Consider the following 20,117-nt stretch of genomic DNA (forward strand, 5'->3'; position numbering starts at 1 on the left):
AAAAAAAACAGTGTATTATACCTTTTAGAGACCATTTTGCTTTTTTTCTGAATCTCCAATTCCCGTTCAGTAAATGGTAATGAACATCTCAACTTTCTATCTTTGGCATTATTCTGAAATAAAGTATCAATAAGTAAAAATCAGTTAATTCTGATTAGCAATGTCAACACATCATTATCGTATACAGAAAAATCAAGACAAATATATAAACTTAAATAGTGATTGTGCTTACAACTCTCACCGTAGACTTATGTTTTCTCTTCTGGTCATTCTTAGCAAATGTGTTGCTGCATCCAGAAATTGATTTAGTTTCCATCTGTGCTTTAACATCTGCAACTATTTCTTGTATAGTTCTATAACGTCTCTGTTTCTTCATTATGATTTCCCAGGTCTTCCTACATTGCTCAGGTGAATATTCATTAAAGGATACCTGTAATGTTTCCAAAATAAAAAAACTTTAGTTACAACAGTAATACAGAAGTAAACAAAAATAAATAGACAAATCAATAAATATTTCAAAAGAATTGTTTCCTATAAGAATTTATTTACCTTACACCAATCTATAATATCAGTTTGAGTAGATAAAGATGAAATATCTTCTTTAGGCAATTCTTGTTCGATAACTTTGATCAGATGATGTAAGTCCTTGAATGGTATCATTGTGTGTCTCTCAATTGCTTCAACACTCATATTTTTAGAGTGCAAATTACGCAATTCATTCACCATTTCATTTTCGATTTTCTTCATAAATGCATCTGACTTCTTTTTATTGACTATATTCTTAGGTACTGATAATCGTTTATCCTCACAGAACTGCATTATTTAAAAGCTTGATGGACATGAGAGTGACAACAACCGTTAGAAAAATGAAATTGACTGAAATCACTGAAATTAATACAGAGCTGTACAGAGTTTAGTACAGTAATATCAAAACTTTCTCATTACAAACAAAACACTAGTGAAACGCAGCTCCAACACTTGGTTAATATAGCTGATTATGTATGTTCTTTCAATACTTCAGATACAATTGAATACACAAAAAATCAAAACGTTATATTCTTACTGAAAGGAGTGGGATTGAGTGGGATTCTTTGGTTTCAAGCTTATGTGACGCGCGCAACTTTATTGCATGCGCACAAGAAAACGCGTGAGAATAATTTAAACACAACCTAAAGTTCAACCGAACACGTATATACAGTGGAACCTCGTTTAACGACCAAAATAAATTGTAAGAAAAATTAGTTTATGTGGGGAAAATTGTTTCACTATACTACTAAAAATACATTCCATTGTAATTATATTTTTGAAGAAATAAAACTAATGCAAAAATAAATTATCTATTCCATGTGAACAATAAATAAGTCTGATCGCAGATGACATAATGACTAAACTTTGGATGTTTACCATTGTTATTATAATTATTAACATTAAGAAAATCAAAACATATTTGTTAGTTTAATGTTGTTAAGCAGGTTAATCGCCAGAACATTATTATGTGATTCCAGTCTACATGTACATAAGTTTCTTATCATATCAAGCCATAGTTTTAAAAAATGATATGGAAAAATCAGTTCATAAATATCTTTAAAAACCTACTAAATTCGTCCTGTCTAAAAAAGGGTACAAACAGAAGGTCTCAATATTTCGATTCATTATTTAATGCTAAAAATTAAATACCATTGAAAGTTTTATAGTTTTCTATACTTTAACTATTTAAGTATTGTTTTGTGAGATTCTTTTTAATATATTCTTTAAATTTTATATAATTAAATAAAAATAAAATAAGTTGTAAAAAACCTTTCTCTCTCTATTGTTTGTGAAAATTCGAAAACAGACCGCGACCGCTCTCCTCAACATTTAGTCGATGAGGTGTGGTATACCTTTCCTTGGCTAAAAAGGTCTCGACCCAAAATAGAAGGAGGAGTGTGGATTGCTCTGAGGGGAGTGCTATCTTCCAATGCCATTAGTTTACATATAAATATATTTGGGTGGAGCTTTTCCATCCGATTTTGAGGAAAACCACTCCCGCCTCAGGTAAGTTATTAATTGGGCATGAAAGAAATAAACCCAACGCCTCTCTAGTGGCTTTATTTTGTATTCTTTCCAACACATTTACTCTTGACTTCCCACAGAACGAGTATATAAAGGAGGCGTAATCCAATTTTGAACATATAAATTCTTTATAAAAAATGAGCATGGTAGTTGGCTTCACACTTTTTTGCCACACCTAAATATTTTATTTCTTTCACCCTTTCTATAGAATTACAAGTAAAGTCGAGAAGCATAACTAACATTTCTTATAGAAAAGATTTGTTTTGGTTTTCCCTGTAGATGGTCTTAGGTTCTATGATTGGAGGTAACTAATTAAGTTCTTTACTTTTTCAAAATTAATGTTATATTTTCAGTTTACTGGGAACAAAAATAATAATAATATCAATTTATTGGCAACAACGAAAACAAATAAATAATAAACATAATTGAAAAAAAGTAATATATTTGAAGAAAAAATACAGTTTAATTAATAATACTCAGTTGATGAACAGGCTAACATAAATAAAATTCAATATAAAAACAATAAACAAAAATAAATTCTAAAAAAACAATAATTTTATCATAAAAATAACGCTATGGACTTTGGTCTTTTCATCAGTATTATTAAACATTTTATCCCTAATTTTATCTTTTCATAGGTAAAAAGATAAATAAAACTTAATTCAAAATAACTAAAATTAAATATTCTCCAGCTAAGCTTTGTTATAATTCTCAGATTCATTCTTGATTAGTGTTCTCCCTAAAAATAATAAAAAATTATTAAATGTGTTCAATTTTAGTAATGTTTGTATATTACAAGCACGTCAATTCCATGCATATTATAGAGACTTTTTACTTCTTGTAAATATTCCAAAAGTCTTTGTGTTATAGTATATTTAGGCCTAAAAGAAACAAATCAAATCTATATGACATTAATGTTAGACCCTTAAATTTTATACTTATTGCAGAGATTTTTGGTTTTATTCTTAAACTTCATTTCCCTTTTACAAAATGTTAATGATTTTTTGCAGCTACTATGTTTGGCATTAGGCTGAAATAAAGTTTAGTTATCTAAGATAGTATTTCTGATAGCGGTGTATTAATTGGCAGGACATACATATTTAAAGTTAAGTAATATTGATATTGCCAAAAAAACTATCACAATAAAAAGGATAATTAGTAATGTTGCTTACAACTCTTAACGTAGATTTATATATTTGTTTCTTATCTCTAGAAACAAATGAATTGACTAGCTTCGCTAGATTTCTCTTATTCCCATTTTTATGAACAAACTTGCTGGATACAGAAATTGGCTCCATTGTCTGTTCTTTAATATCAGGATCTATTTCACTTATAATTCTACAATGCCTCTGCTTTTTTATTAAGGATTCCCAAGCCGCCATGCATTGCTCTGCTGTATATTCATTAAAGGCTACCTATAAAAATATTTTTTTAAATTAAAAAATACTAATATTTAAAAATAATTTATTTACCTTTTTCCAGTCTATAATTTGGGAACGAGTCCATGATGATAAAGAATCTTCTTTAAAATATTCAATATTTCTTACCAAAATTTGTAAGTCTTCATCTGAGAACAAAAATTGTCCTTCAATTTCTCTATCACTAATATTATTTATAGATAGATTATTAAATTCTAGTTCTAATTTCTTCACGTGATATTCCATATTGCTAGAATTTAGTCAGTGCTTTATCAATAGGTTTGTTCACTGTTAACTATCAGAAATACGGTCGACTATAGACGTTATAAAACAAACAAAGTCTAGTACTGCAATTTCAAAACTTTAATATTAAAACAAAACACTAAAGAAAACTAGCGCCATCACTTGGTTAATAGCATTATGACAAATTTTAGCTAATCAAGTTTTTTGTTTGTCTCTATAATCCGAAATCAATCATAATGATAATGTTTTAAGGGCGAAGGTCAACTCTGTGACAAATACTCAAAAAATATTTTATAATTATTATTATAATAATAACAATTTATTGGGCAATAATTATAATATAACATAAAAACTAAATTAATAATATTGTCGTGTCCCGGGATTAAGAGATCTCTGGACACTGTGGATTATCTCGTAGTTATGTCGTTGTGGAGTCTTAGAGGGGATTATGAATATTAAATGCAAATACAACGGTTTCTTTATCTAAGTTTTATGATCATGCACAAATATTTAGGGGCGGAAAAAGGCTGTTAAGTGGTGATAAAATAGACGCAACTATACGATTTAATGTGTAACCGTCCTTCGGCATATTCCACAAGTTATTCTAAATAATCACGTATCCGTTTGTATACTTGATGAATACGTTAAATATGATTTGTATGATAATTAAGAGGAAAGTGGTAGACCTAACAAATATATATATTAATTATACAATAGATGACAATAAATTGGTCAGCCACGACAATATATTAAAATAAATTCCAGGGCTTGATTATTTATTATTAATAACAATAAATTTATTTTAATTTACAATATTTCTTAATTTTAAGGTTTATTGTGAATAATACAACAATAATACACATATAAAGTGTATTTTTGAATATATTAACCATCTTCGATTTTCTTTGTCATCTTTGTTTCAATTGGACTATACTTTGCAAATATAATTTGTGTTTGCTGTAAATGCAAAACACAAATGTATGGTGTCCAACTATTATTATTATTATTATTGTACGCTTTTCTATATAAACAAATATAGTTGCATCTTAGTATTTATTGTGATTAAAAATTTTCCAAACTTGTGTTATTTGTGTTTTTTTTGTGCAAAATTTAATAACACTTGCATGTCTCCGAATAAAATGCCAAAGAATAAAAATAACCATAGATGTGAAAAGCAAAAAAAAATGTAAACAAAACAGCAATTGTTAATAACGAAAAACCTGCCTATAAAACCGCCTTAAAAATATTGAGTATCTGTAGCCGATTATTATTAAAAATTATATTATCATTAGAGGCATATAATGATTATTTTTAATCACCAATATCGTCACTGAAAGGAGTTGCATTCATTTATATCCAACATACGCGATGTACGCGCATCTATTTTACATATCTTGCGCGATAAATAACCAACATCGAGCGACTTTCTACCTTTAGCACCATAACGATTTAACGTATGGGCACATGAGAACTCTTGAGAATGACTTTACCTATCATAATTTGAAATACAACTACATTGAATTTCTAAGATAAATGAGTATACATTTTTAAAGTTTTTATACAAAGATTGTCAGGAAATTAATATAATCATGAAGAGGGAAAATAGCTCTATCGTGAATATTAATGAGTTGGACATACATATTTGTAATAATTGTAAAGAAAAATTGATAATTTCTTTAATACAAAGTAATATTTTTGGAAGATGTACTATCTTTTTTGTTACATTTGTTTCTTTGAAAAGTATAAGTATGTATTTTGTTTATTTTAATCTATTTGTAAGTAAGTAATACGGAATTTAACCATGATAAGTAAGATAAGTATATATTTTTAAATAATATTCATATAATATACATTTTTTAATTAAATTTAATAACCAAATTAAAGATAAACCAAAACAGTATTTGTGTCACTGCATAATTGCTCTAATACCAGTTTGATATTTTAACATGTCTTCATAAATTGTGACCTTTTCAAAATTCAAACATTGAAGGCAAAACACTAGACGCTTAATTTGATCTTTCTTAAGAAAATACTCATTGAAGTAATGTTGGATATAAGTGATATATTAATAATATGAGTCTCTAAGTTAACCTGTCTCTTTTCTAAGAGAAGAAAATGAATGCTTTCCTTCTGTTTCCACGACATAGTTGAAAGTTTGATTTATGTTGTGATCATTTTAAGTTCAACAAGTAAACAAGTTTAAAAATGATGAAATCTATTTCCCCCGAGATGGTGCTGTTACAGTTTTTGCGCGTTTCTGATTGAGCGCACGGGATGTCATAGCTTAAATTATGTGTAATGTTGCATAAGTTGCATATTGCTAGTCGCTGATAAATTCACAAAAAGAGTATTTACCAGTTTAATAAATATTCTTCTCTGAAATTTTTAAACTCTTATAAAGTTTCATCAATAATCTAGCACATGTGCAGATTGATAATTGGATACAAGTGAATAGTCGTCAACAAATCGCAAAATCTGCACAGGTAATTTGAGAACTACACTCATCAACATTTGTTGATACACAATACTAATACACTTTGTCAGATCCAATCGATACTTATTCAGTATACATCTGTTCATCAGACTCGCCGCTCCCAAGATGACCGAGGCAAATCAAGAGGACAACGAAATCGCTCAGGATGATGCGATTGATGATACCGGCGCCGGCAATATCGTTGACGAGGAGGAAGAGGACGAGTACGTACCGGAGCCACCGCGCCCCAGCTATCACATTGTGCTAGTTGGTGACCAAGGTATAGGCAAGTCTGCTTTCAATCTGCGATTCTTCTACGACGAATACGTCGATTGCTACGATCCAAACAAGACAGACACATACTCCAAATGCTATGACTTGGATGGAGAAGCCATTCAGATTCAAGTGCTTGATACACTCGGCGCCGACGACAGTCCAGCCACTCGCAGCGCCTACTTCCGTAACGGTGAAGGCTTCATCATGATGTTTGGTTTAAATAACGTAGCAAGCTTCAAGTCCATTCAAGAGTACAGGTAATTTGTAATTAACGCACATGCATTCAGATTAAGAAATATTTGTTTTTATTAGGAAGGAGTTGTTGAAGGTCCGCGAGTCTGTTGATATCCCATTAATTCTCGTTGGAAACAAGAGCGATGTTCCTAGCGAGAGAAAGGTGTCGTGCGACGAAGCTCAACAACTCGCTCTCAAGTGGGGTTGCAGATATTTTGAGACTTCTGCTAAGACTCGAGACAACGTCGACGAGGTACATCTTACTAAACACATCTTTCAATTAAGTAATTTTTAATATTTGCAGGCTTTCTACGATTTACTCCGATTGGTTAAGATACAGAAGTATTAAGTTGGAACCAATTATCATTTTTGTACCTCAGGAATTTTATTTATTACTCCCATTATTCTTCCCAATTTAAATGAAGGGCAGTCTCATGCAACATTTGGTATTTGCATCGTTTTTTTTGATAAAAGTATTACTTATATATTTACAACCAAAAATATTCTTGGATGACAAACTTATTTTCTACCTTTTACCTTTCAGTAATCTTTGTTATTGATATATGGTCTGAGGAATTTTTATTGAATAAATTATTCGATTTAGTGTATCTGTATATTGAATATTTGAATTTATTTATTTTTTAACTATTTATTTATTTATATTTTTATGACAAAAATAAAACATTTATTTTTTTAAACGAAATGAATCAGTTTTTCCCATATCTATCCTGATAAGTATTAACTTAAAACTATTTATATATTCTTGACTGTGGCGGAACTATAAAATTTTGTCTCCCCTTGCTAGATATTACTCGGGCCCATAAATCGCTCGGGATTTTTTTTAAGTAGCGAGTTGAGACAAATTAGAGTTTCCGGCAAACTTTTAAGATACAAAAATTGATAGCGAAGATAGGGGATGTAAAATGGTATTTATTCCAGAAACTAACTAATTTTGCTATGGAGCTATTCCTATCTCATCTAGCTAAGCAAGATGAATACAAAAAACTATGGAAAGTGCTACTGACTACAGAATATCCGCCCGGAAATATAAAAATAAAGTTAATTGTATTATACTCATCATTCAGTAATATCACAATAAAAGAAGACAGAAATGAGTAGCAACAGTTCATAATAATTGTAATTATAAATATGTAGTTATTTTGATTTATAACATAAAATAATTTGATTCAATATTTAAATAATATATTGAAATAAATATTCATTCATATCAATTATTTGCAATACAAAAATCTATGTTATAAGAAAATTATGACAATATTTACACCAAATATAAAATGTATTATTTTTTATTTTATTTGTTATAACTTCATTACATTTTTAGTATAAAGTAGATACAGAAAAGCTTAAGCAACTCATAGAAATATATAGAACAACGTCTATAACTTAATAAATATATTATGAAGAATTACGTAATTATAGATTATATTAAATATTTGATGACTGAAAAAGTTCGGTACACCACTGCATTTAAATAAAATAGCTTTTATTGTAGAGCATTATCGGTCGGTCTCCGTTCAACAGAATGATTAAACCACCCCTAAACAAGAGTGTATATGTTAATGCCATTTTAAGGTTAAATTTTGTTAAATTGTTATATATATTGATTCTTCTTAAACAGTCTTGATATTAAAGGGTTAAAACAGTTTTAATATATAAAATTAAAACTGAGACGTTTATTGAAATGTCGACTACGCCACTGCTTGACAATGAAAAAGCTTTGGTGGCACAGCTACATCAGTCGGTCTCACTTGAATGCGATGATTGAAGTAGTCCAGGATGCTGGATACAGAAAGCTTCTCAAATATAGCGAGGTAGCGGTTCCAAGTCATCCCTCCCTGAGGGGGAAAACTGTAAATTTTCCTTCGACAGTATATCGTTCAATTAACACTATACTTCTTATAATTCTAACTGATAACCGCATTTAAGTAGATGAAAATTGTTTCAAATTAATATTTTTGATAACTTATTCATAATATTTGTTAAATTTGCAGCTAAATAAAAGATTTATCAGGATGTCAGTCAGCTATGAAAACTTTTTGTTTTATTAGTTAAAAATCAAAATTGTTTGATACATATTCTCATAGGTGAACAATCCTAGTAAATCGTTTGAACTAGCGGTTAATTTTATTATGTTTTTGTTAATGATGTAACATGTAATTTGAATAATTTCAAAAACTTACCTAACTTTTCTGTAATAAATAAGACAATTTTTAAATAACGTATATTTCTATTTTTTTTAAATAATTATTTTTTCTTCAATCTAACCAATTATATATGTATATTAATTTAGTAATTAATTATATACAACAGAGTTTCTCAGACGCCACGCGAGTAAATATTTTACAAAATAACGCACGAGTAACGGATGTAAGTATGACTGTAAAAACATATACAATTAACACTATTACATTAATACCAGTTTTATTACACCGGAATCCGGTATTGTGAGACTTACTCACTTACATTTGTATAGTTGATATCCATTGAGAAAGAACCAGGTATAAAAGTAAAGCTAATCTCTTCCCTTTTTGTAACCTATGATAAAGCAAGAGGAGGGAAGTTATAAGAGACAATCGTCCTCTTACGCCATTGGTGCGTTCCACTAACTTTTGTTATCCTATCACACTTATCCCAATGCTTTCACACGGCAATCTTAGCGACGCCCTTCCCACATAATTCTAACATCTATAGCAGTGGTAGCCACCTTTCTGGAGCAAAGAACTATATAAAAAGCTTGTTGCTGAATGGAATTTTAGAGAGAGTGATTAGAAGATTAGCTATTAGAATAGCCTGGTCTAGTAGAACCTTGCAGGATAACAATCATTAAGAGAAAAGAGAAGAAAGAATAAAACATAATAATAAATAAAATCAAAGATCTTTAAATTCAGGAAAAGATACTAATATAAATGCTAAATAATTGATTATTCAGAATGGTAACAGTAATTCAATGATTTTAAGATAGAAATAACAAAATACATGGTCCACAGTAGATTCTGGAATTGGTTTACTTTCTGCTGCAATTAGACTCGTATGAACCGGAAATCTGGAGTTGAATCATTCATGTTAGGCTTTTACCAAGGTTGAGAATAAATACCGCTCTGTTAACTAAAGTTGATTTGGCTTCAATCTTAGATGTTGTTAACTAATAACGCTTGGTGATGTTGAAAGTTAGGTAAATTTAAAATAAAAACAGTTTCCAATTTTGACAATTATGGAATTGATATATTTTATAGGCGTTAAAAATTTGAAAACAATAATAACTTTTATTGGCCCATTTAGGACAGCCTCTGCAGTCTTCATAAGTCAACATAATATAGAATAATAACAGACAAACAAAAAATATTAACTGTTACAAAGTATTATTAATCATAGGTCTTTATTGTAAAATATGGAATATTACCATTAATTTCAATAATTCTAGGGCAGAAACAAATTACAAATTTGAATATCTTTTAAATTTTAGTTGTTGATATGCTGTGACTATTATAGTAAAGATTACTTTTATTAAACATTGTATAAAACAAAAAATCCATTATTCTACATAAATAACTAAAAATCGCGGAGTGTTGAAGTTTCCAGCTTTCACTATTTTCGTTCCGGTTTACGATTACGTTCCACATAAATGTTTATCGTTCCAGATTCGGTTTCGGTTCAGTTTCGGTTCGGTTCCGCTTAAAATTTACATTTTAAAATCGAAAAAAAAAAAAATAATTTAAATTAGTTAAAATTTAAAATCCAGTCGAACATCATATAAACATGTATACATTTTAGCACCAACACACTACCATCAAAGTTTTTTTTTATCGCAAAATAAAAATTCTTTCTATCCACAGTCATATTTTTTAAAGTGATTAAAATGAAATGTCTATAAATATACTTTTACATGGAGCATACATGAAAGAAACCGAATAATGAAGAAAACATTTTTGAACCGTTATTAAATTTTCAGTAACTAATAAAGTTGATGTTCAATCAGTTTGCGACTTTATAAATTTCCGTAATCATTTTAGCTAAGTTGTCTAATAAAAAAAACATTGAGACGTTACTTGTTGAACATGAATGAAATGCATACAATATTATTTGCGAGTTTGATGGAAACAAGGAAGAATGTATATATGTTGTTAATATAAATCAATATTCCAGACTATATATATATATATTCCTGCAACAAAATACAGCGGTGCACGAAACATTGAAAAAGAAATAATACATGCAACGGATCGATCGAGCTGAGAACAGCAATTTGGCGGGAATTTCACCCTAACGTACGGCTCCGCTCCGCTCCTGCAACCTCCGCAGTCGCCGCCACAACCACCACCACTGCAACTGCTGTTACCGCCCCCGGTCAGCTCCAGGGAGTCTGCGGGATTTATAGTCCCGTTCATTACTAGTCGAGCCTTCACATAAGTGACACACTCCGACAATGGAGAATCAGGTATGTACGGCTGTCAGCAAATTCATACCATATACTGATAACAAACTGATTATATGACCAATATTAATTATGCAGAGAGGGCATATACTCCAAGAACCGAAAGCCCTTTAAGGAATCTCCATAGCAGGGCTTCCGGTTCCAAATAGATGAAGAAAATTTTAATCCAACTGTAATCCAATTGGCCCTAGTCATAACATAAACATTGGGAACCTTGAAACTGTTCTAGGTAACAACGGGTGACTTCGGCAACCAGACGATGGTTGAGCAGGTCGACGTTTCCATCCAGACCAACCCCAACGACATCACCGAAGCTATGAGTCAAATTAATAACCGCGAAACACTGCCACCGCCGCAGACTCCAACTAATGTAAGTAACCGTATCTTGTTGAAGCAATCCATTCTAATCATTGTTTTAACTTGTAAAGAATTTACAGCAGACGTCCCGCTCTGACGAACCACTTAATTCTTTCGAGAGCGTCGTCGTCATCTCCAGCGATGAAGGACGTCCGATGCCGCCCGCAGAAGTAACAAGTCTAAGTTTCATTTAATCTTAATATGATTTTTTTAATTTTTCTTTAGAGACCGCGTCGTCGAAGGAGGCGTCCACTGCAGAACATCCCTATACGCTCTAACGGGGTAAATAGTTTATTTAATAATCATGGATCATCCGAGCAATGCTAATTCATATTAATTGTTTCAGACTCCAATCATCGATGCGAATTTTGTATCGCCGGACAATAGGAATTTCGTTGAGAATCCGTACGCCACCGGTAGGGCCATAAGACGTCCAAACGTATGTTTTCTTAGAAATCATAGATTACAACTAATCAAAATGAAATAAAATTATTTTTCAGAACATAGAGTATATTTTTGTTTGGTTACAGAGGCGACCTAGGCGATTTGTCTTCTCTCATACGATCGCTCCAAACTTCATGTACAACCCTGCTGCAACTCCTCGTGTCCCTTCCGACGAAGAAGCATAAATTTCTATATGCATTAATTGTATTATGTGGTATAAATATTAGTAATAGCATTAACCAAATATATGTGGGAACAATGGCATTGTTGTTAGATGTTCTGCTATTCATCTATGACTGACTTTCAAATGTGTATAAATATATAAAACATATACACAGTATATAAAATATATCTTTAAATGTATTTATGTGGATAAATGTATATATAAAATTCATTCAACTTTATTTTCCCTTTAGAATTATGGATCACATTAAATATGGATGTTTTACAAACTAAACGTATGACGTAAATATTTCCTAAAACCAAATGACAACTTTGTTGTATGGACAAAATAATTAAAGCAACTATGAAATTTATTTACTTTTCAAGAGAGCAAATAAATTTGGTTCACCTTCCTTCCCCCTTTTTCCCATTCAGTTCAATTCTAATAGGGACACAAAACATGGTTAAAGCTCAGATTCGAGAGTGATCATTTTCATTATTAGATCTCGTCATCCAATAAAACTCTTGCTTTAAGGGGCACGAGCGCAATATTTATCTAAATTATCAACAATGCAGCACGGATCCGTTTTCTAACTATCCATACCAGGTATAGGAACTGTTTGAATCACATTTGAAGAACGTTGTGGGTTTCTTACACGTCTCGATTCTATCAACAAGAGATCTTTTTTTTCATTCTAACAATAATCGTGACATGCAGGAAAGCCCCGGAAGCCGTGCTGATTAAAAATTATAAAAAAAGAACATCACAAAATCAAATAGAACATATTAAACAAACGGCATATTTGTAAATCGCGAAGTGAGCCTGCAAGCTCTCGCTAAAAAATATGTACAATATATCGTTATAAAAAAATATATGCGTGCACAAAAGTCGTTGGCACCATTCTCTTAAAACTAGAAAACAAATAAATAAAAGGAAGACACATGATATTTATGAACGGACTGTGAAGCCAACTTTCTCTGCAAAGCCGCCGATCAGTGACGAGAATGTTGTGTCGTTCAGGTGGTAGTTAAAACCAATTTGCGCATGGTACGCAGCCAAGAACAGTTCCCTTACATTTAAAAGTCTTTTCTTCCGGCTACAAACGAAAAAAGGAAGTTAGTTATGTCGAATATATATCAATATTGAGATTTACTCACAATCCAAATTCCTCATCTAGATTATTGGAATCTCTCTCACTTGAAAATAAAGTAAACAAAATAAGTAATTATTGGGTGATTAATCAAAAATTAACTTACTTTGCGTTTAAACCAGAGAATCCATTAGATTCCCTAATGGACCCAGTTCCTGTAATAACTTGCCAGCTACCCACGGAAAGGGATGAGGTCGAGTCGTTGCGTTGTCTCGTCGGTACAGTCACTGGTGATGTGCGAGATTTTGCATTTGAAGTACATTGGTCGCTTAAGTTACTAAAAGTTATATTAATCAAAATAATTGAATACTAGCAGTTTACTCATAAGTTACCCATTACTATTGCCATTTCCGCTCAACATGCTGGCTTCTTCTGGTGTTTGCCCGAACATCATCGGAAACTCTTGTGATTTAGTGCTAACAGAAGAGCAGATCGAATTTAAACTAATATTTGAGCCTCGCGAGTCCTGTTCAAGCATTATAGGTTCCAGACTGGTTTCCGAATCAGTGCGTGTGGCCGTCTTCTCCACAGATCGTTCAACCTTTGGCCTAACTTTGGTCGGTGATTGTAGACTGAATTCATCCTCAGCCAATCTCTTCAAAAAATTGAAGCAAAAGAAGAAAATCTCTTCGCCTTTGTTAAGTCTATCCCCCAGGTGATGACCAAAAAGCATCCAGTCATAAGCGATGGTGAAATACAATATTTGAGAAGCATCGAGGTTTTGATGGATCAGACCATCAGCCCACAAACTCAGTCTTATGAGAGATATAAATAGTGGCGTCCTATCCCAACCACTAATACAATGGACCAAGAGTCCAGAATTACCATCCTAAATTAAAAAATAAATAAATACGATAAATTATAAATGTATAGTTCACTACTTACTTGCAGATACTTAAGTAGCAGTCTCAAATAATTTGTGGTCATTAAATCTAAATCCCATTCTGTGTATTTCGACCAATCAATATTTAATTGGGAGGCTAGACCATCATCAGGTATAAAGATAGAAGCATCAACATATGATTGTTTCCAATTGAACACAATAGTATTTCCCTGATAGTTATGTTCTCGATAGTCTTTGAAGAACTCACAACCAGGGTATGGAAGGGACATCAACATGAAGTCATTGTACCGGTTTTCTTTATCAACTTTTTCCGACGATGATATACTAGAAATAAAACATAATTACTGACAATTTATTACATTAATAATGTATCATAATGCATATATTCAATAAGCAGTTTTGTGGGATTGAAATATTACATTTCCCATACTTACTAATAGAGTATATAAACATGCTAAACAAATTTTTTATATACTTTCAACCCTATTTCTGTTTCCCATTGTTATTATTGAATATAGCATTTGTGGAAAACTTACTTCATACCAAACTTGACTTTTTTCTTCTCAACCATAAAGTCTATTATTGTCCCAACATTCAATGCACGTAACAGTTTTTTATCAGAATTCCTAACAATACTGAACAACTGCCAATCATTTGGGTTTACAGCCTCTGTATCGGAACCATCATTGATATAACCAACACTGCTGAATAAGTACTCATAGCCACACCTTCCATAAATTTCATATCCTCCAGAGAGAGTAGCTGAGCGGCAAATATATTTGCCTTTGTACAAAATTACAGGTACAGGAAAACGTGCCCTGCAACTATAACCAACATTCAATGTGAGTTAGTATATCATATACTATACATACCGAGCAGTTCGTGCTTTAGCAATTAATTCCCTCAACTTTGGAGCATCTAGGATATTTTCATATATGGTATTAGTTTGCCGCTGAGATGATGTGGAAGGCATCTGTGCATTTTTGTTCTTCTCGTATTCCATGACCAGGATTTTGCTGGGATAATGACCACTTAACTCGCCAGAGGTGTTGTTTATTAGAAGGAGGTTATAATCCACCTGGACTAAATCCACGCATTTTTGCATAATAGCTTCAGCCTAAAATCGCCCATATTGTTATTATTAGAAGGAAAGCAAAGTGCAATGTTACCTCAGGATCTTCATCTCGGGGCTTGTAAGTTCTCTTTGAGAAGATTGAGATTAGGTTCTTTAAATCGTTAGAATTTACGGGATTCATCCTTCCTTCAGTGTCCGACATGTGATTCGCATTAATTCTCTGGTTCTGATAATATGACGCTGGCGTGCAAAAACCAGAGAGTAGAAGAAAAAAAAAACAAAAACAAAAAAGTAAAAATAAGTTCGTGTAAAATTTCCGAAACGCAAAATGTTCACGCGTATCACTATGAAGATAAAATAAAAGAAAACCAAAGCGATAGCGGTTTAGACTACATTCAACTACATCTATCCGGTTGTCAATACGATATTAATTACGAGAAACGATTTAAATAAATCTGGAGAAAATGTAAGGTGCAGATGGTTATGGGATCACCACGGAATGAAAAAAAAAACAGAATCTAAGGTTGGCACGAAATATCGTTTATGCCAGCTGTAACAATTTGAAAAATGCGCAAGGCGTGAATATCAACAATGCCCATCACCACTCACCCATCGTGTTTCTGTATGGATTGTACTACTTGTACACATTTGCACACATTTGGTTCCAGAATCAGCGGAAGCTCTCGATATAACACAGTATGGAATACAATATTAACCACTATTTGGTTGAATAACATATGAACAAAAACCACACGTTCTCACCCAATCAATTGTTTATAATTTTCTAATCACGACTAATCTACGATGAATAATTTGTTTATTGACCAATATAAACAGCACGTGCACAATCGGCATGAGGTCGACATCCGAACTCGTACGACAATTGGTCGACCATGGTCGACTAGACCGAGTTAAACATCCACTAACAAACATTATTCTAAATATACTTAAGCAGTTTGTACTTTTTGTCTTTATCAGACAAATTAAAAATACATACAAATCAAGATGATGTAGAGGTAGAATATACTTAGACGCTAAAAACAAAATTAATATTTATAGTAGGCAACTTAATTATCACATAGACGCAATTTGAATATTTGAAAGCAGTTGTACTCTTTTTATGTACTTACTTTAGAGCTAAACCTTTCTGGCCGAGCAAAGCAATGTCCCTATTGATAGAATGCTTTAACATGGTTTACCAATAGGATTAACGTATATATAAGCACATAGCCTACCTGTAAATCTTCTTCCCCACAACAACACATTTAGCTTATGGAACTGTTTGCAAAATTGCGCTAGTTATTCAGAATAAAACAAAATTGAAACTCTCCGGTTCGGCACAAAGGTGTTAAACATTTGAATTATATATCTGTATGTTCGTGTACTTAATGAAGTAAAGTAAAGCTCTGTAGACTCTTATGTTCTCTGCAGCAATCAGAATCTGGACTGATGTTGGTAGTTAGATCTTATCTCTAATTCCTAAAAGTCTTAAAGTAGCCTGCCGATTTGAGATACATTCGAAGAAATAATGGTCAAGCGCGTCCGTCGTAGTTCTCCACCCGATCCTAACGCCGGGGTGGGAGTATGTCCTGATCTCAGTCGACAGAAGCGCTATATCAGCTTTTCTGTTTACACCCAACTCTGAGAACCACGGTTTTTTATGGACATGCTTAAACATACTCCCTTCTATTATATTCAGTTTCAAATCTCCTTTACCATTCCACCATGAATGCATCTATAATGTGAGGATAGTTGTCCGTATGATGGATTTTGCAGTTATATAATATTTATAGTTATAATTGACAATGGCACTAATTTACTTGCTACAATTTCAATAGAATGTTGGAATTGAAAAACAATACATTTTCGGATAGAAACAGATAATTGTTAATTTATAATAAATACGTTATGTTTTATTTTATGTACTTTCAAATATTTTCATAAATATTATTTATTTAATATTCGTACCACAGCTGTACAAAAGTCTGCAAGTCAGAATACATTTTACGTAATATATAAATCTCTAGAAGAGAAGAAATATTGCTCAGTCTTTCGACAAAGTATTGCATACGGAATTATTATTTTTGAATATATTGAGAAATGTAATACAGATTTTTTCTTTATAAAAATCCATTTTTATAGATTTTTCTTTGGGTTAAAAATTTAGTATACAAAAATTCAATTAGAAAATATTTACATCTTTAAAATGAAATAAATAAGTATACTGTAGTATAAACGTGCTCGTTTTATCGTATTTGACTTTTTAGCTTTGATACAAATAAAAAATAAAGCATATAAATTTACAACCAAAAATTCATACTATCAAAAAATCGAAAAAATCTTAGAATTTATAGATAGCACATGCACTACGATTTAATAGTCCCGTTGGAAGAAGTCAACCATTGTTAAGTGAAATTTTCTTTCCTGAAGTCATTTCGTTATTGCTATACGATGTGCATATCAAAGAAATTAGATGTTCACGTAGTACACAGCCACGTGTCTAGAGCAAGAAATTTCCGATTTTGTTAAAGTTATTAAGCAATAATTATGAACGTAGTAATATTTGCTATATAATCCGTTATTTAAGCTTTCCAAAGTAACAAAATTTACGAAAAGTTGATAGAATGTCATATAAATATACGGATGCACAAGCTTAATATGAGACGCTTTTGATATTTTCTATAATGTTTCTCAAAATTGATTACATATTTACATATTTTACTATGAACCATTGAAAGAAAATATATTTTTTGTTATGTGAAATCTGTTTTCTATATTCTAAAGATTTTTATTTCAATTTCAACGTTGATAATTATTATAATGATATAATGTTTCATCGTTCAGTGCTTTTTTTCCGGTGGTTCTTTTCAACCTTAGATGGATGGATGACAAGGCATTTATCTATATAGATAATGTACAGAACCCACTGATTTGATTCGTTCTCAAAACAGCAGCAGCAATCATTGGCCAATACACTAAAATCAGCATGAAATGTGTAATACAGTAATGTCAATTGTCATTAGTTTACACATAAATGAAAACAGTTGTATCACTTATATTATGGTTTCTTGTAATAGAATCTTAGTTACATCGTTTGTAAATGGTTTGTACCATTTTGGTGTACATAGTTTGGAGGAGAGAAAGTAAATGCTCCTTAGCATGTTATCTTGCATCACTGGTTATGCTCAACAGTTTTGTCAGTTTTTGTTTGGAAGTTTCTGAAGAGAAAGGCTGGAAGTGGAAGGTTGCAGTTTTATAGAAATAGCGATCTTTTCGAATATAGCGAGTACGGAGGACATTTCTCTCAGGTTTCGGTATTGTGATTAAAATTGTGTAATAGTTAAAGAGAGGTATACAGTAAAATAAGATTTAAAAAACAGATTGTGACCTTCTCACGAATTTTAAGATAGGTCTAGAAATTTCTTGGGGTTTCTGTTGCTAGCAGGGTACAGATAGAAGTTGAAAATTTCACATTTTGTACTGTGATCTCTCTTAAGAACAGCGTGCTAGCTTGAATGTTGTGAGGACATTCAAAGAATATATGGTTAGTTGTTCCTGCCATACTACATATTCATTCTGTAGAGAATTCTACATTTTTTTTGTTCATTACAAAGCTGTATAACAATACATAAACGTAATAGTGACAACAATGTAATAAAGATCTCAATGTATAAATCGTTTATTAAGTTGAATTTGAGTTGTTCAACTTAACCTTGATCAATGTCAGTTCATATATTTAAAGTATATAATACACCTCTCAGGTCTTCTTACAGTATCAGACTAGAATCAAGCTCAATAGGGTCTTCTTTCCCCGCTGATTCTTCCAAGCTCTTGGCAGTGGTTTCGTTAGATAATAGATAGCGATAGAGGGAATCTCGTTAATCGATTCATGTGCGTCACTAATTGAATGACTAGGCATTTTGCTATTTAATTCATTTATTTCGATAAAATAACGTGGCTCATTTGTACACTGTGCGATGTGCATATACATAGAGGGTTGGAATGTTTTCTTAAAATATTCAAGTGATATTAAGTTCCTCTTTATATCGGAATGAAATTTGCAGCTAAGTTTATCAGGAATACTGTATTTAAGTTGAATCATAAAATAAAAGATGTGGAAGTATCAAAACGAATACAAAACCTGCTGGTATATATACACATCATTTAAAATGCAACCTTTTACATTTAGTTAAGAGAAAACACTGAGTGATATATATGTGTACCTGGAGTATCATCTCCTGTAGTATCATTTGATAAATATGTTCTGATTTTTTGGAAGGTATTACCTCAATTGTATCATCATCCAGATGAACCTATAAATAAAACATTTCACATAACAATTAAACAAAAATAATAAAAAATCTTAGACAAACCTGTAGAATCCAATGAATAGAATTTAAATATTCTATCAAAGTAGAAAATCCGTATTACTTGAAGGGAATTTCAATCCCTACGAGATGCAAACATCTTCGAGTAATCCACTAATGGATAAATCTGATGAAGTCTAGATATTTGATATATTCCTCGTCCCTCTTGATTGAGATTTGTTGCCCGTTTAGTCTGAAGCACTGCCGGGACCGCGGAACACTCTTCCCCTGGTAGGACTCGACCGAGATGGAAGTGGACTTTTTCGGGTGGATGCCTCTACGCTGAAAGAATTCGTTAGCGAAATCCAACGACGCAGGCATGTCCAACTCCTTGTCCTCCGGCAGGATAATGTCATCGCACATCTGAAAGAGGGGGTGATGGTTCCTCCGGGTTGTCTTAACTCGAGCTCGTAAAGCAACTCGTCTACGACTAAGTTAAAATGGATGGGGCTTAGCGGGTCTCCCTGCTTTACCCCGCTCCTTATCCTCAGTGGCCTAGATGTTTCGTGGCCTATGGTTATTCGAGTTACCGAGGAGCACAGTGAGTTAATAATATAGTCAATGGCCT

At 32.0% G+C, this 20,117-nt stretch overlaps 4 protein-coding genes across 7 annotated transcripts; 2 read left to right on the forward strand and 2 right to left on the reverse strand.

Annotated features, from left to right (window-relative positions):
* Positions 1 to 2,738: 2,738 nt before the first annotated feature.
* LOC108558920 lies at positions 2,739 to 3,949 on the reverse strand. Of its 2 annotated transcripts, XM_017915987.1 has the most exons (5): positions 3,525 to 3,949; positions 3,225 to 3,467; positions 2,991 to 3,082; positions 2,849 to 2,933; positions 2,739 to 2,791 (listed from the first exon to the last, which is right to left on the reverse strand). In XM_017915987.1, exons 1-5 carry the CDS (start codon positions 3,714 to 3,716, stop codon positions 2,780 to 2,782), a joined length of 624 nt encoding a protein of 207 aa, XP_017771476.1. In that variant the 5' UTR covers positions 3,717 to 3,949; the 3' UTR covers positions 2,739 to 2,779. The 2 variants fall into 2 exon arrangements, with proteins under 2 accessions (XP_017771476.1, XP_017771475.1); XM_017915986.1 differs by lacking the exon at positions 2,739 to 2,791 and having other exon boundaries at positions 2,826 to 2,933.
* Positions 3,950 to 5,869: 1,920 nt separating this feature from the next.
* Positions 5,870 to 7,230, forward strand: LOC108558917 (ras-related protein O-RAL-like). Of its 2 annotated transcripts, none has more exons than XM_017915982.1 (4): positions 5,870 to 6,196; positions 6,258 to 6,719; positions 6,775 to 6,949; positions 7,001 to 7,230. In XM_017915982.1, exons 2-4 carry the CDS (start codon positions 6,313 to 6,315, stop codon positions 7,043 to 7,045), a joined length of 627 nt encoding a protein of 208 aa, XP_017771471.1. In that variant the 5' UTR covers positions 5,870 to 6,196; positions 6,258 to 6,312; the 3' UTR covers positions 7,046 to 7,230. The 2 variants fall into 2 exon arrangements, with proteins under 2 accessions (XP_017771471.1, XP_017771470.1); XM_017915981.1 differs by having other exon boundaries at positions 5,876 to 6,196; positions 6,297 to 6,719; positions 7,001 to 7,229.
* A 3,733-nt stretch (positions 7,231 to 10,963) lies between these two features.
* On the forward strand, positions 10,964 to 12,538 carry LOC108558936. 2 transcript variants are annotated; one of them, XM_017916029.1, is made up of 6 exons: positions 10,964 to 11,152; positions 11,379 to 11,519; positions 11,587 to 11,676; positions 11,732 to 11,788; positions 11,853 to 11,945; positions 12,037 to 12,538. In XM_017916029.1, exons 1-6 carry the CDS (start codon positions 11,141 to 11,143, stop codon positions 12,133 to 12,135), a joined length of 492 nt encoding a protein of 163 aa, XP_017771518.1. In that variant the 5' UTR covers positions 10,964 to 11,140; the 3' UTR covers positions 12,136 to 12,538. The 2 variants fall into 2 exon arrangements, with proteins under 2 accessions (XP_017771518.1, XP_017771517.1); XM_017916028.1 differs by having other exon boundaries at positions 10,971 to 11,152; positions 11,578 to 11,676.
* Positions 12,534 to 16,044, reverse strand: LOC108558935 (myotubularin-related protein 14). Its single transcript, XM_017916027.1, has 9 exons — positions 15,792 to 16,044; positions 15,277 to 15,422; positions 14,980 to 15,224; positions 14,644 to 14,931; positions 14,149 to 14,431; positions 13,596 to 14,092; positions 13,370 to 13,540; positions 13,271 to 13,309; positions 12,534 to 13,209 (listed from the first exon to the last, which is right to left on the reverse strand). The coding sequence occupies exons 1-9, from the start codon at positions 15,793 to 15,795 to the stop codon at positions 13,062 to 13,064; spliced, it is 1,821 nt and encodes a 606-aa protein (XP_017771516.1). The 5' UTR covers positions 15,796 to 16,044; the 3' UTR covers positions 12,534 to 13,061.
* Positions 16,045 to 20,117: the final 4,073 nt, after the last annotated feature.

The sequence above is a fragment of the Nicrophorus vespilloides genome, unplaced genomic scaffold (assembly GCF_001412225.1).
Source record: "Nicrophorus vespilloides isolate i.1.1-1 unplaced genomic scaffold, Nicve_v1.0, whole genome shotgun sequence".
In the NCBI taxonomy this organism is placed as follows: Eukaryota; Metazoa; Arthropoda; class Insecta; order Coleoptera; family Silphidae; genus Nicrophorus; species Nicrophorus vespilloides.